We start from the raw sequence: 15,435 nt of genomic DNA on the forward strand, positions 1-15,435 counted from the left end.
TGTGGGTAGCCTCGGCTTTTCACGTCTCAAACTCCTCTGTATGCTTGCTTTTCTTGCAGAGTGGCCCGAGTTTGTGAAGAGCCATGCCCCTTGGTGGGGGTCCCACATCATGGACTGGCTCCATTACGGGAAGAACGTCCATGTGGTCCACTACGAGGCCCTGAAGAGAGACTTGTTCTCGCACCTCAAGGGAATGGTTGAGTTTTTGGGCCTGAAGGTTTCCGAGGAGCGTCTGCTCTGCATGGAAGGCCAGAAGGATGGCAACTTCAAGAGATCGGGCCTTCGCAAACTCAAATATGACCCCTACACTCCCGAAATGCGAGCCAACATCAGTGAACTGATCAGAAAAGTCGACACTGCCTTAAAGAAAAAGAACATGTCTGGTGTTCCAGATGAATACATGCCAAGATAATACACGTGATCCTCTCTTCTTCTTTTTTTTCGTTTGAACGAGAAGTCTTTTTTTTTTTTCTCCAAAAAACAGACATGTTTCCCCATCTGATCCTGTGTGTAACCAGACAATAACAACGGAAGGAATTTACTTTTAAAGAGCACTTGTTGTCCTCTTCCGTGCACATGCTCTGTCGGCATGTGCACACGCCTTAACACAAAGAGGCGACGCGAGAGAGCTGTGAGCGCACATGGCGTGTTTCATCCAAAACGATTTAATTCTCTTTGGTTTGTTGATCTTATTTTGTGAAAACAAGGTGAAAGATTTCCTGCTGCTCCTTTAGTTAGGAAACATTTTAGATGAAGTTGTGATGAAAAAAAAAAAAGCTCCTTTTCTGAGGGATAAATGCAATATGCAGGCTCTACCTACCTGACAATGATACTGTGTGATTCAAAATTTATTATTATATTTTTTTTTGTAAGCTAGTGAACTTACTATTTGCAAGAAGAATTCTGTTGTTGATGATAAAGTTCTCAGTTCCTTGCTTTGAAGAAGGCACTGTGCTAAAAGAGTGATGAGGATGCATCCTGACAGCATTTATTTATCTCTGGTGTGCAGGGCGCACGTGTCTGCTTGTGAATATGTTCTCTTGACACTGGATTCAATGCCGAAACCCAAAAAGCAAAAAGCACTTGACAGTGCCACACTCGCCCCAAAGATATCGGACAATACACACACACTGTATGCTTTAGGTCAGATTAGTTCAGTTCTTTTGGGCTCCTTTTAGGACAGATAATGGCACGAGAGGAAACCTTTTTGTAATTGCCTTTTTGTGATAAGGGCAATGAAATAGATGAACTCAAGGATGAAAAAAAATAAAATAAATAAAAACCCTCCACAGACTGCAAAAATTCCGCTCTTGACATTGGTATGTTTCATAAGTGCTATGCCTCGTGCTTTGAACAAAACAAGCATGTACATTATATGAGTATAAAGCGAAAAAAAAAATGCGAAGAGGCAGAATACAATAACTGACTTCCATTTTCAGGATGCTACTGTATATCTCTATTTTTGTAATGTGTGCTGACACATCCAAATATTTGTACTACAGCAAACAAATTATAGAAATGGTTTCTATTTTTAACATGCTTTCAACTTGATTGGCTCTTGCTGTCATTGACGAGCAGGCACTTGAACAAAGATGGTTTGAATGTATCGCTAATGGAACGAATGTACTGTGATGAAGCCCAATAAATAAGTCAACTGGATAATCCATTCGTGTTCTCCGATTTGTCAAACAGCACCGATAGGATGAGCTCATTGTCTTGTTTTTCTTTTACTTTCACGTCACCACACATCGAGTTGAAAAACAAGCCGCGTCGTTTCTGATTTCCGACGCCGTGTTTAACACAACATGCGATTAAAAGAAGAGTTCGCGCCGTTTCTTTGCTTGTCTCGTCTTGATTATCGGCACGTGACGTACCCGTTGGATATTTCAGTTCGTTTTATTCATACGTGGAACGGACTTTGTGTTTTTATCTGCAGTCAACAATAACGATCCAGAGTTTTCAAGTTCTAATAGATGGTGTAAATCAGGCAGCGATTAGATAGAGGACTTCTGGCAAGATGCGTCAGTTTTAAGGAAAATAGAGGAGACAAAAACAAATGCACCTTTTGGACTGTTTTTAAAACAAAGCTCATTTCAGCTGTGTGAAAGACAAAAGATTAAGATAGATATTTTTTGTTCCAGGCAAAAACACCTCCACAAAATAGGCCGCAGAAAATTAATCTGCAATGCTCAAAAGGGACGGCGCATTGAAACGCGGTTAGCGCAGACTGTCTCCCGGTCAAAAGTGGAGCGTGAATTGTTGTCTGTGTGCATGTGCCCCGCATGTGGTTGTAAATGAAAGTAGTCCACTGTGTACCTGCCTCTCCCCCGCAAGGTCGTGCGGGATAGACAGATAGCTCACCCGTAGGAGGCAAAGACAAATGCACCTTTTGGACTGTTTTTAAACCAAAGCTCATTTCAGCTGTGTGAAAGACAAAAGATTAAGATAGATATTTTTTGTTCCAGGCAAAAACACCTCCACAAAATAGGCCGCAGAAAATTAATCTGCAATGCTCAAAAGGGACGGCGCATTGAAACGCGGTTAGCGCAGACTGTCTCCCAGTCAAAAGTGGAGAGTGAATTGTTGTCTGTGTGCATGTGCCCCGCATGTGGTTGTAAATGAAAGTAGTCCACTGTGTACCTGCCTCTCCCCCGCAAGGTCGTGCGGGATAGACAGATAGCTCACCCGTAACCTTGAACAGGCTAAGCGATAGAAAATGAGTAGATGTCAGAGGCGTAATGATGAATCACTATTTTGGTGTCAAAGTCAGACGCATCGTTACAGGTTCCAAATTCTTTGACTTGAATGTATTCATTTTTGTTCAAGTGACATGAGGCCATTTTTTTAAGCCCACAATTTAAACATATGTGCGTTTGGTCGAGAGTAAGAGTAATATTACTCAGGTTTTTCCCCCCTTAATTTAAATACGTTTCGCCTTCTTGTGAACAAAAGTATTGAGCCACATTTTCATCCGCCAGTGTTTATTAACAACCCTCTCAGCTTGTCAAAGCAACATTTTCTCTCACCCTCTTGTCTGTTCACTGCAGAGGGCATGTTTGAGTTCTAGGTAATTCAAATGTGAGTCATTTGCATTTAAATGAGACTCACTCGGCTTTAGATGTCATGGACAGAAAAGGTCTACAGTACGTGGACAAATGGGTCAAGTAAGAACTGGATTGTGTTCACTTCTTGTTTGCATCAACAAGGAAACAAGGAGCAACTGCAATCGAAAGAGTAGACAGCTTTTTCCAAGCCACTCAACTTGGTTATACAGTAAATGTATTGAGATTGATTAACTGCGATGAAAACATACACAATAGCAATCGTACCGGTTTAAGATCCGCTATGGGAATCTAAAAAGCCCATCATACTACTGTTCCATCACACCCATTTCCCACTATTGATATGAATAGTTTTATTTTTGGAGTTGACATGTTCTGCTGCTGCATACATATGGATGCCCCGTGGGTCGTTATCAGATGTCAGCGCCATAAAGCATGACCTACCAAACTGTAATGTCAGCACTTATCCGCAAATGTTCACAGCTGACTTTGGAAACTGTGACATTCACCAGCTGCTCACATCCGAACGCTGGGCCTGAAGCAGCAAGGTTAAAATGATAGCGATAGGTGAGAGGGATGTGGAGGAGGGAGTAGAAGGGGCGGGGGGGGGGGGTTCAGATGACCTTCGCCCAGGAAGTCAAACCAAGGAATAGAAAGTGGGGAAGAAATAAAAATGGACATATGGTTGAGGTGGGAAGGGAGTGTGAGCACAAGGCCACATGGTCTGCTGTAGGATGATGGCTGATGTGTGGAGCAGCTATAAGGATGTTGCGTTAAGGAAAACACGGTTACTTTGGAACTAATTGGACATTGTTGCTTACACAAATAAACATCTCTCCTGGCTTCCAAATACCGTCTTTGGAAATACAATCACTGCTCGGCGGCCATTTTACCCTCATCTTTGATCCAACAAATGAACAATTAAACAGGCTAAAGTTTTTTACTGGACCAATTGGACATTATTCATCGTGTGGTGTTGACCACACTAAGCGAGACCAACACATCAAGACGAGTGAGTATCGAGACTGAGACAAGACCAATACATTTGGAAGTCGAGACCGAGATTAGACCAAGACTGTCTATGCCCCCCCCAAAAAAAAATAATAATTACAATTAAAAAGAATAAATGGCCCGTATATTTTTTTCGTTATGTCGGCAAAGAAAAACAAACCAACACAACAACAAACGTGCATGTAACTTTGTGCAAACAAGCATCAAATTACTGAAGCCAGAAGAACCCATCATGCATCACTACATAGTTCATATTATACAAATTTTACCACACACACACACACACACACACACACACGCACACACACACACACACACACACACACACACACACACACACACACACACACACACACCACTGATTACAACAGTACTGGCTTGTTTTGGACCAGTCTTAATCATCCAAAAACCCAAGTCCAATCTGTCCAAGAGCGAGACAGGACAAGGTAAAAAGGCATTTGATTCTAATATGAGACCAAGAACCTTAAAAAGTAGTCTCGGGACCGGTCTTGAGAGCAAGACCGATCTCGAGAACTTCAAGACTAGTGTTGTGAAATGCAAAATTGTCCTTACTTTACTTTCAGCGTTGTCTCGACCATCTACAGGCGTACGGAACTCCGGTTCCTTGAGAGACATATCCTGCCTGTTTTAGACCCCTCCCTACGCCAACACACCTGACTGAAATGATCAGCTCATCAGCGAGCTCTGTAGAAGCCTGAAACAATTATGGTCAATTGAACCAGGTGTGGCGGAGTAGGAAGAGCTCTAAAACAGACAGGAAATGGCTCTCGAGGAACCAGAGTTCCCTGCCCCTGATCTAAAAGGTAAGGGTACCCCACCAAAACGTCTCAAGTGCACTTTCAACTGATGTCTATAGCAATGTTCTCAGACATTGACTGAGAAGGACAAGGACTGGGCAGATGAACTGAACAGTTTTTTCAACCGTTTCGACAAGACGTCTGTCCCTTCCCCCAACCACCAGCTGCACCCACTGTCACTGACGACTTCTTCTCCTCCCCCCTCCTCTTTTTTGACCTGCTCACAACAACTCAGTCTGTCACCTGGTTCCTGCCTGTCCGTCACAACAGAACAGGTGAGGAACCAACTGAGGAAGATGAATGTGAGGAAGGCAGCAGGTCCAGACAAAATCAGTTCCCGGCTCCTCAGGACCTGCTCTGACCAGCTGTGTGACATTGTCCAGCATTTGTTCAACCTGAGCCTGAAGCTGGGCAGAGCTCCACAGCTGTGGAAAACTTCGTGCCTGGTCCCAGTGCCCAAGAACCCCCACCCTAAGAAGCTGAACAGCTACAGACCGGTGGCGCTGACGTCTCACCTGATGAAGACGCTGGAGAGACTCGTCCTCGCTCACCTTCGACCGCTGGTGAGCTCGGCACTGGACCCGCTGCAGTTTGCCTATCAGTCTGGCATCGGAGTGGAAGACGCCATTATCTACCTCCTCCACTCAGTGCTGTCTCACCTGGAGAAGGCTGGGAGCACTGTGAGAATCATGTTCTTTGATTTCTCCAGTGCCTTCAACACCATCCAACCCAACCTACTGAGGGACAAACTGCAGAACGCCGGAGTGGACCACCATCTCACAGCATGGATTATAGACTACCTCACAAACCGGCCGCAGTTCGTAAGGGTGCAGAGCTGTGAGTCGGACAGGCTTCTCTGCAGTACGGGAGCGCCGCAGGGGACTGTTCTGGCTCCATTCCTGTTCATCCTCTACACCTCGGACTTCAGACATGCCACTCCAAACTGCCACCTTCAGAAGTTCTCCGATGACTCTGCGATTGTTGGCCTCATTACAGAGGGGAACGATCGGGAGTACAAGCGACTGACGAAGGACTTTGTGGACTGGTGCCAGCAGTATCAACTCCAGATCAACCCTAGGAAAACTAAGGAGTTGGTTGTGGATTTCTGCAGGCAACAGTCCTCACCAGCACTGATGAACATCCAGGGTATGGACATAGAGAGGGTGACCTCCTACAAGTACCTGGGTGTTCTTCTCAACAACAAACTGGACTGGTCGACTAACACGGACACCCTGATTAGGAAAGGTCAGAGCAGACTTTTCCTACTCAGGAAACTGAGGTCTTTTGGGGTTCAGGGGTCACTCCTTAAGACTTTCTATAACTCGGTGGTGGCCTCGGCCATCCATTATGGCATTGTCTGCTGGTCAGGCAGCATCTCGGCCCGGGACAGAAAGAGACTGGAGCGACTGGTCAGGAAGGCCAGTTCTGTCATCTCGGCCCGGGATAGGAAGAGATTAGAGCGACTAGTCAGGAAGGCTGGTTCTGTCCTGGGCTGCTCCCTCGACACTCTGGAGGAGGTGGGCAACAGCAGGATGCTAGCTAAGCTAAAAGCTATGTTGGACAGTCCCTCCCACCCCCTCCAGCCAGCCCTGACAGCACTCGGTAGCTCCTTCAGTCAGAGACTGTTACACCCGCGTTGCAAGACGGAGAGATACCGCCGCTCGTTCCTACCGACTGCTGTCAGGCTGCTGAATAAAAAATGAATAAATAAATAAATCATAGAATTATTTAAATGATATGACAACATATGTGAATAGTACTGTGACTATTGTATTATATTGCACTTAATTATTGACCTTATCCATGTTTGTATTTACATTGCACTTAATTGAACTGTGTTTTCTTTTCTCTTCTTTCTACCCACAATCTTGCTGCTGAAGGCTGTAAATTTCCCCAGTGTGGGACAAATAAAGGATATCTAATCTAATGGAACCTCCTTCACATGAAAAGAAGCTTTTCTGTTAGCTGATGGCCTGCTAGCAGCAGACCCGCTTAACCTGAAGATGTTTGATAAGTCAAAGTTGGATTTCTGTGTTTACATGTGAACAAAATGACTAGTGTATAGATTTCTGTGGGTTGGTTACTGCTTCACTTCAAACTACACACGCGGTCTGCTTGTTAGGAGACTGAAATTGTTTTTTGTAGCCTCGATAGTGGCTCAGTGATGTAACCATGTAGGGTGGCTCTTCTCTATTTTGACATCAAAAGGAGCGGGTTTGTCACTCTTTTGATAGAATGATTTCTGCTGGGGGAAATAAGTGACTGCAAAACCCATTTTCAAGGTCAACGGTGCAAATCAGACACATTCATCTCATTTTTGTGCGCGGAGGATCTGTTCTTTTTATCATAAAGCATGCTGCACCGTTTTGAAAACAAATAATCCACCACCATTAATCAAGATTTCAATTCTTTTTTTTTTAATAGTTTGACCACATTATGAGCTGCGATTACATCACTGTAATCGACAGTGTATTTGATCTGAAATAATAATGACATCTGTTTCATGTCATCGGTGCTTTTTAATTTAACACCACGCGTAACTAAAGATTATTTATTCTATCTTGCTCAATTCTATTGATGGCACGATATTTTGTAAATATTACTTAAAGAAAAAAAAAAGAGAAAGCAGTGCGCCAATGAGGTAAAAGCCTTATTTAACTCTTTATTTACAAAAATGAAAAGTGAATGTAAAACACACACACACACACACACACACACACACACACACACATACACACACACTGGCATGCAAAACAGCATTGTACAAGTCTCATTCATTAAAAATGACAAAACTCAGTGGTCCATTCAACAAGCTGGTTGCTGACTGGCGAGAACAGCCGGACGTATTTTATATGAATTGTAGCATGATTGATGAACGTTATGCTTCCAAGATATCTATTCATCATCTAATAATCTCCTTGTCCAAAATCAATTATAGCGTGCGGGGCAGTGGACTGAATGAAGATGTTCATTTCCTATTGTCATTAGGCAAGGCCTTCATGTGAGAGCTAACTGCACCAGGTCTCAAAAAAGACATCTATTCAGTCATTCATCACAAGGATGTGCACTACGGTAAATAAACACTGCCACACAAACACAATTACAGATCTATTTTGGGGCAGGTGAAGGATCAGTAGAATTATTATTATTATTATTATTTTATTTTTATTTTTTTATTAGTACAGAAATGACAAAACAATTCTCGCATCTCTTCCCTTCTCCAAAGACTTTCCCATTAGCCCGAGATGATCACAAATTGCACAAACCTTGAGTTTATCTTTTTGCTTCGGCGGTAAACTTGCACCCTGTGGTTCACAAATGAAAAAATATCAATCGGCAAACATTCACATGTAGAAACTGATTCGACACAACTAGTCCACCATATGAGAAAAGCAGAAAGGCTTCTGTGCTTTGTTTTAAAATGACCACCGATTTGGTCTTTTTCACAAGAAAGGAGAAACATTTTAGATGTGGTATTGGTTCAATGTTTTCAATCAGAAACTATATTACAGTCATTTCCAGCCCATCTATTTACATCTTGTTCTTCTCAGTCCTGCACTTTTTATCCCGACCTTTTTTTTTTTTTTTTTTTTTTTTGTTTAACATGACACGCACATCAACCGCCCTTTTTTTTTTTTTGTGATTAACACGACACGCACATCAACCGCCCTTTTTTTTTTTTTGTGATTAACACGACACGCACATCAACACATTATTCCCTGCTGTTGTTTTTGACACTGCCTCGCACAGAACATGAACATGACATATTTTCTTTTATTATTATTTTTTTTTTAGGAATGATGATTTTATTATTATTTTTATGTTTTTTTTATTGGCTTGTGCAACGATGCAGAGTATGCGCTCAGACACTCGTGAATGCCATCGCTGCCACTGTGAATTGTTCGGATGTGAAAAATGCAAGTAATTTGCATTTTCATGATTTATTCGTCACACGCCTGAAGTGTGTGGGGGGGCGGGGGGGGGGGCCTTTGCTGAGGTCATCCCTCAATGAAATAGCGCGTCAAGTTAACGTCAGGATTGCTGATTGCATGTCGTAGTGCACACGAACGCACAACTGAGGCTCAAACTGCTTGCAGTGCTTTCCCGATAGAGTGTTGCTGTGCGAGACAACTGTAATCACAGCTTTGTGTGTGTTGGAGGACTTTTAAATGTGTGTGGACACCCTGCCGTCCATAGAGCTGGACCTGGACAGATACCGGCTGGTGGTGCGACCATCATCCCCCATGGCATTCTCCATCTTTGACAGCAAGGAGGTCTTACACCTTTGCTGGAAGTCATTACCCATAAACACATAGAGCACCGGGTTGAGGAAACTGTTGGCCGCCGCCAGGCAGGTCCCGACCTGCGTTCCGACAGTTAAGATGTAATGGTTGTGGTGTTGCTGATTGACTTCAAGCAGAATGAACACGTGGTAGGGCAGCCAGCAGATGAAGAAAGTAGCGATGAGCGCCGTCATGACTTTGAAAGGTTTGGACGATTTGGTCATCCTGTTGGTCCGAAGTTTCAGGATGATGACCGAGTAGCAAACGCTGATGACCATGAAAGGCACCGCAAAGCCTCCCACAAAGCGACTGACTCCGATGATTTCGTGACTGTGTTGGTGGAACGTGTAGTTGTTGTAGCAAATGCTCCTGCCCATTTGATGCTTAATGTCGCGAAAAACCGCCGAGGGAAGACTGAGTCCGATGGCAAGAACCCAGGCCAGGATAACAATGACCGATGCCTTTCGTACCGTGCGGTGGTTCTGGGCCCAGACGGGAAAGATGACGGACACGCAGCGGTCGACGCTAATGACGACCAGGAGGAAGATGCTGCTGAACATGTTGAGGAACAACACGGACGAGGTAAACTTGCACAAGAAGAGTCCGAAGATCCACCTCCCCATGGCCATGTTGGTGATGAGGAATGGAAGAAAGATGCAGAAGACAAAGTCCGAGATGGCCAGGCTCAGGTACCACGTAGTGTTGACCGTCTTCTTCATTTTGAAGCCAGAGATCCAGATGACCAACGCATTGCCGCAGGAACCCAGCAGAAAAATGGTTGTGGTGATCACCAGCAGAGAAACACAAAGGGCATCTCCCGTGCAGGTGGATTTGTGCAGAAACACCGACTCCTCGTGTGGCATGAGGTCGTCCTCATCGTATGTGTAGTTGCCGAAATCTTCATAAGTAAAATCTTCCATTTTCTCTCGACAGAAGAGAGAAGATTACTGCGGGGAAAAAAAAGGGGGGAAGCACATGAGGAAATCCAATGTGACAGCTGAGTACGTTATGTTCGAGTCTCAGTACAAACCTGCCGCTACTGTTGACTTGATGCCGCCCAGTGAACGAATGTCGGCAGAGCTGCGCTGGTTCCTTCATGTCATGAAGTGTTGAGCAGTCAGCTGACCGGAAGGTTTCTCAACACGGCCATCGCCAGCGCCTCAACACTTTCAGTACTGCTATTTGAGTTTTTCAACTATGCACTTAATGCAGAAGTCTATTAAAGGAGTGGCCCGGACATTTATATATATAGTACAAGCAGTTCGTCATCATACGCCCCCTTTCCGAAATAAAGAAATGCCATAAACCGAACTATTGTTACCAAAGGAAAAAAAAAAGGGTGAAGCAATCATGTCCTTTTTCTGTCTTGTGAACATGAAATGTATAAAATATTCACCCGTGCGGTTGTCAGAGTTTTGGGAGATGGCTCTGATGTTTAGGGAATTGGATGCTTCTGTGTTGTGTGCCAGAGGCCTCTTGTCAGCCACATGTGTTTGTTCAAAGCTGACAGAAGAAGACTGCACATGGGAGCGCGGTGCTCAGAAAGCCGTCAAGCATCGAGTGGCTTGAAAGCAAACGGAGCTTTTAACCACATTAAAACACACGTGGACAAAACTGTTGTCCTCTTATGTTAGTAATCCATCCATTCAATTTCTATTTTTATCCCGGAACCTATCGCCCAGCTGACTTGACATCCTGGATCGGTCGCCAGCCAGTCAGTCGGCGTCAGTGGGGCATTGGTGGGCAAGGCGCCACAAATCATACTGTGCCCCCCCTGCCACCGCTTTTTCATGCCGCACGATCATTAGCATGTTCAATGGATACATCTTTTTCAGTCCCCTACAGTGAGATTATGATAAAAATACAGTAAAAATGAGGAAAAAAGGTGTTGCCATTTCATATGTTGCAGTAGCAGCTGATCAATGAAAGAAGGTGCTAGGGCACCTCCCCACCATGCACGCACAGCGGTCACATTACTTTTTTTGAAGAGTAGAAGTTCATTAGTTAAAAAATAAAAGATATCTGAAAATATATGTACTGTCGATGAAAATTTCTTTCCAAATGAGCAGGAGAAATAGTAAGGAGTTAATGACGTGTGCTGTCTGATTAATGACACATTTCCGGTGTGGGGCACACTCATTTTTATCGATTGACTGTTGTTAAAAGTTTGACATGCACAGTATTTTCTTCTTCAATCCAATGGATAGGAATACATGCTACATGTGCTCTGCTGCCGAAACGGAAGCAGGTGAAATATGAAATCTGGAGATGGCATTCTTCAGTCCTTCAAGGAATAGGCCAAAATACCCGTCACCAAGTCTACGGAAGTTATAACAATCGTTTGTTTGCAGCGATATCCTCAAAAAGTTGTGTCACAAGATATTAAGTTGAGAGGACCATCACTTTAGCGCATACAACTTTATTTGTCTTCGAACATTTGTCAGTGTCAAGTTATTTCAGTGAGCACTGTGAGTTTAAATTCTTCAACGGAGGATATACCAATTATTTTATCCAGGCAGGTGTTACTCTGGAAATCAGCCAAAACATTTCTGACAATATATTTTTTGTCATATATAACGAGCCTTCGTCATTAATAGGGAAATTGCGCCTAAAGTGTCTTCTACTCTTATTGACGTCTTTGATCCTGAAGGCAACGGGGAACACGCGGGGACTTGCAAGCAAACTATAATGTTAAGTGGTGGAACATAATTAATATAACACACTCCTTTTTCTTTCTTCTACATGCCACTCTACAAGGCCGGTTTCTTATAGCATAGACCACTAAAGATGGTGCACAGGGTTGTCATGGCAATAACTGAGAAACTATTCTCTTTATTACGAGCCACCCTCTCAATGATTCAGGGGTTGTTATTCTAAGGGAGAATTGCAGCTGTTTCTCCAAACTTTTCACTCAACTCTACCTTTGTATTTTCTCGGAATAATTAGCTTTTAGAATTCACAATATAGCACTAATTGCAGTAAAAGAGCTTTTTTTTTTTAAATATTCGTATTATACCACTATTTTTCCATCCACGATCATTTTGACTTATCTTTCTTTCTTTTACATTTAAAAACGTTGGCTTCAAAAGCATTCGATTGTTCCTGTACTGCTCTGTAATTGTACAAATGTCAGTAAATCTCACAACACTGATGTTATTGTCTTTGAAGCTACATGTATAATATAGAGTACAAATATATATTGTCTTCATATGCATTTGAACTCAAACTGCATCCCACTTACAATCATAACACAATGTGTTTTCACATATGTATACATACAGTTGCAAGAAAAAAAATCTGAAAATGTGATCTGGTCTTCATCTAAGTCACAACACTAAAAAACACAGTCTGCTTTAAATACTAGGAGGATTTCATAGATTTATTGGGCACACCATGGAAACTTTAACAGCGCAGGGGGGGAAAGTATTTGAACCCCGGCCTAGGCTAATGATTTATCCAAGATCTAAGTGAAGTCCGGAGTCAGCCAAACTTGAGTCCATTCGATGGGACCTGCTTGGAGGTGTTGGTTGCTCAGCACTATAAACACACACCATATTTTCAACATTCTCAAGAAACATTGCCCGATGTGAACCGCACAAAAGGCCTCTCAGATTTACCAACAACTGGAAATTGTTAAAGACTCACAAAAAGTATCTTTATGTTCATCAGCCCTTAGTAAAACAGACTGGCGATTAAAAACCCAACGCCAACGGCAAGTATGGAAAAGGTGGCATCATGGGCGGGTGAATGCTTTGCTACCTCAGGGTCTGAATGCATTTCATCATCAACCACAAAAAAGGAAGCCCCAAGTTTTGCAAGCCATTTTGCAACTTAAGACCATCTGTTTGCTCCATGAAGATGGAAGATGCTAAAGGACAGAAGTCAATGAATGAACTTAAATAACTTCAACAGAAGAAATATACACAAAGACCATTAAATATTAAATCCAAGAGTCACATACATTTTCCAACCTGCACTGTGACCTTGACATGTTGTGTTCATTAAAAACATGGAAACATTTTTTGTGCGGTATTCGTGTAAGAAAACCGCGTTTGGCTTTTGCCGCAAATTTTGATGCATATCAGATCGTATTTTCCAATGCATTTTTGATGCACATATTCAGATCATTTCAGATGTTACACATAGTGAACACTTTCTTGCAATTGTGGAAACACTCAATAATTTTAGAAAAGTAATTATCCAATTGCACCCTCTTTACACTCACTTGTATGATGTGTACCTAATCATCTGTCCGCTGAGTGTCTTGCGCGTAATCAACACAACGTCATGTTAATAACATTGACACTGGACTGTTAAAAGTCTTTTTTTTTTCAAGCTCCAGCTCCCACTTTGCTTGAACCTCAACTAAGCGAATCATCTTTCTTCATTTCTTCACCTGCCACTCTTTCTTCCTGCCGCTACACTGGTTCACCACATTTCCGTCGTGAACAAATCCTGTTCACTGACACCCCAGGGGGCAAAAGTGACCTTCGATTTGATCATAATGAGATGATTTGGTGGCGAGGGCTGTGTCGCAAAGTGTCACAATGCACTGAACTGACAAAATTAGAATCGTGGTCTCCTAGGAAACTGATGAAGCGCCTAATGGAATTGATGTTGACAAATCCTAACGGCATTTGAATGCGTCTAGCTTTCTTGGCGTCCTTTTTCATAAAAGAAATTGACAGAATCACTTCTTGCCGCTGTTACAGTGAGTGTAGTTGCCCTTGCAACATGCTCTTTTGGAGCTTGTTTCTCTGCTGGGATAGTGATTATTTTATTTCTGCTCGAATCACAGAGGTTCTGTGGTTGTACCGAGTCGTAATTGTTCAGACGGATTCAGCCATCCACACTGTTTGTGGCTTCTCCCGAACACGAGAATTTTCGCAGTAAGCACATCCGCTTGAAGAAGAAGCACAGATGACAAAGTTCTGCCATTTCTAAAAGGTTATGATGAGTGAAGACGACTGCAATGTGTACTGACGGTTGGTTCCTTATCCCTCCCCTTTTTCCAGCCCTTCCCCTTGATGAATAAAAGAGATGGATTAACATCAAGAGATTTTCAAGTGAAGATAACATGATGGATGGGGAAACAACATTTCCACATACATTTAGTCAAGAACATAAACCCCAAAGCTCTCATCTGCTCAATAATTTAGATTACCAGGCTGAGAATACAAGATCTAATATAGATAAATGAGAAAAAAGGCTATTCTAATAGATTCTATTTATCTTATCGCTGACATTTCTACGCTCCACAAAAGTGTACTTTTATTGGTGTGTGTGTGTGTGTGTGTGTGTGCGCTTGCATATTCATAATTTATCCTCAGTCCAAATGTGATAAACATTTTATGAAAACTTTCTTTTGCATAGAAAAGGTATTTTCACACCCCTTACAATTCATGCTTGATGTGTTTCTTCGGCTACCAGAGAAATGAGTCGATCCTTTCCCATGCATGCCCCACCATCCTGCATAGTTACGACTTCTACAAAAGCGCGCTAAGGTGCTAGAGTTCAAAACGAGTAAAACAGTTGAGTGATTAAACAGAAATATAGGGACAACATGGAATCTTCACTTGTGACTGTGGGATTTTTTTTTCCACCCAGAAGAAAAAAAATTGTGAGGTACAGACCCACAATCACTGTTGGGGCTTATCCCAAAGGTGTTAAACGTGTTGAAGTCTTTGTCTTTGTTGGTGATGTCACATGAATTGGTGGCTTCTTGCGGAGTGGACATTGAAATGTTTCCACGTCTAGATGAAGTAACATTGAAGAAGCTCAGTTCAGAATTCTGCGATGGATGAGGTTCACTGGGGCCATTTTTAAATAGACACGTTGCAGGGACAACATATGCAACGTGTTGAAATGAAGAAAAAAAAAAAGTAGGCAGTAAGTCAAACATAATCAAATAAGCAAAAAGAATTGTTGCCGGATGTCAGTATAGTCAACAAACATTACTCCTTAAAGCCAGACATTTTTTTAGCATGCAATATGCAGTCAAGGAGTTTATGTGCTTGGAGAATCAAGTTGAGTGGTTTGGCTGCGGCGAGGATGTGTGAGTGCCTGGCCCGCAGATCAATGCGCAATAACAAAGTCATGTAAATATAAAACCACATGTCTCTGGGGGGTGTCATAATAACGAAATATCTGTTACAGGGCTGTGCACTTGGAATTGTACCTCATATGTGTACTCTTCTTTTGAAGCGTGACCTTACACAGAGAAAAAGACACTTTTCAGCCTTTGTGAGTGGGCCTGAGGAC

At 42.7% G+C, this 15,435-nt stretch overlaps 2 protein-coding genes across 5 annotated transcripts in view; one reads left to right on the top strand and one right to left on the bottom strand.

The window, feature by feature from the left end:
• The window catches only part of wscd2 (WSC domain containing 2), a 49,695-nt gene extending 48,036 nt beyond the window's left edge, over positions 1-1,659 (top strand). For all 4 annotated transcript variants that reach the window (XM_019861960.1, XM_019861981.1, XM_019861963.1 and 1 more), the window contains one exon: positions 60-1,659. In XM_019861960.1, coding sequence (XP_019717519.1) covers positions 60-412 — 353 coding nt within the window. In that variant the 3' untranslated portion in view covers positions 413-1,659. The remainder of the gene's footprint in view (positions 1-59) is intronic.
• A 6,896-nt stretch (positions 1,660-8,555) lies between these two features.
• cmklr1 (chemokine-like receptor 1) lies at positions 8,556-10,378 on the bottom strand. Its single transcript, XM_019861992.1, has 2 exons — positions 10,205-10,378; positions 8,556-10,121 (listed from the first exon to the last, which is right to left on the bottom strand). The coding sequence occupies exon 2, from the start codon at positions 10,092-10,094 to the stop codon at positions 9,057-9,059; it is 1,038 nt and encodes a 345-aa protein (XP_019717551.1). The 5' UTR covers positions 10,095-10,121; positions 10,205-10,378; the 3' UTR covers positions 8,556-9,056.
• Positions 10,379-15,435: the final 5,057 nt, after the last annotated feature.

The sequence above is a fragment of the Hippocampus comes genome, unplaced genomic scaffold (genome assembly GCF_001891065.2).
Source record: "Hippocampus comes isolate QL1 unplaced genomic scaffold, H_comes_QL1_v1.1 scaffold147, whole genome shotgun sequence".
NCBI classification, from domain to species: Eukaryota; Metazoa; Chordata; class Actinopteri; order Syngnathiformes; family Syngnathidae; genus Hippocampus; species Hippocampus comes.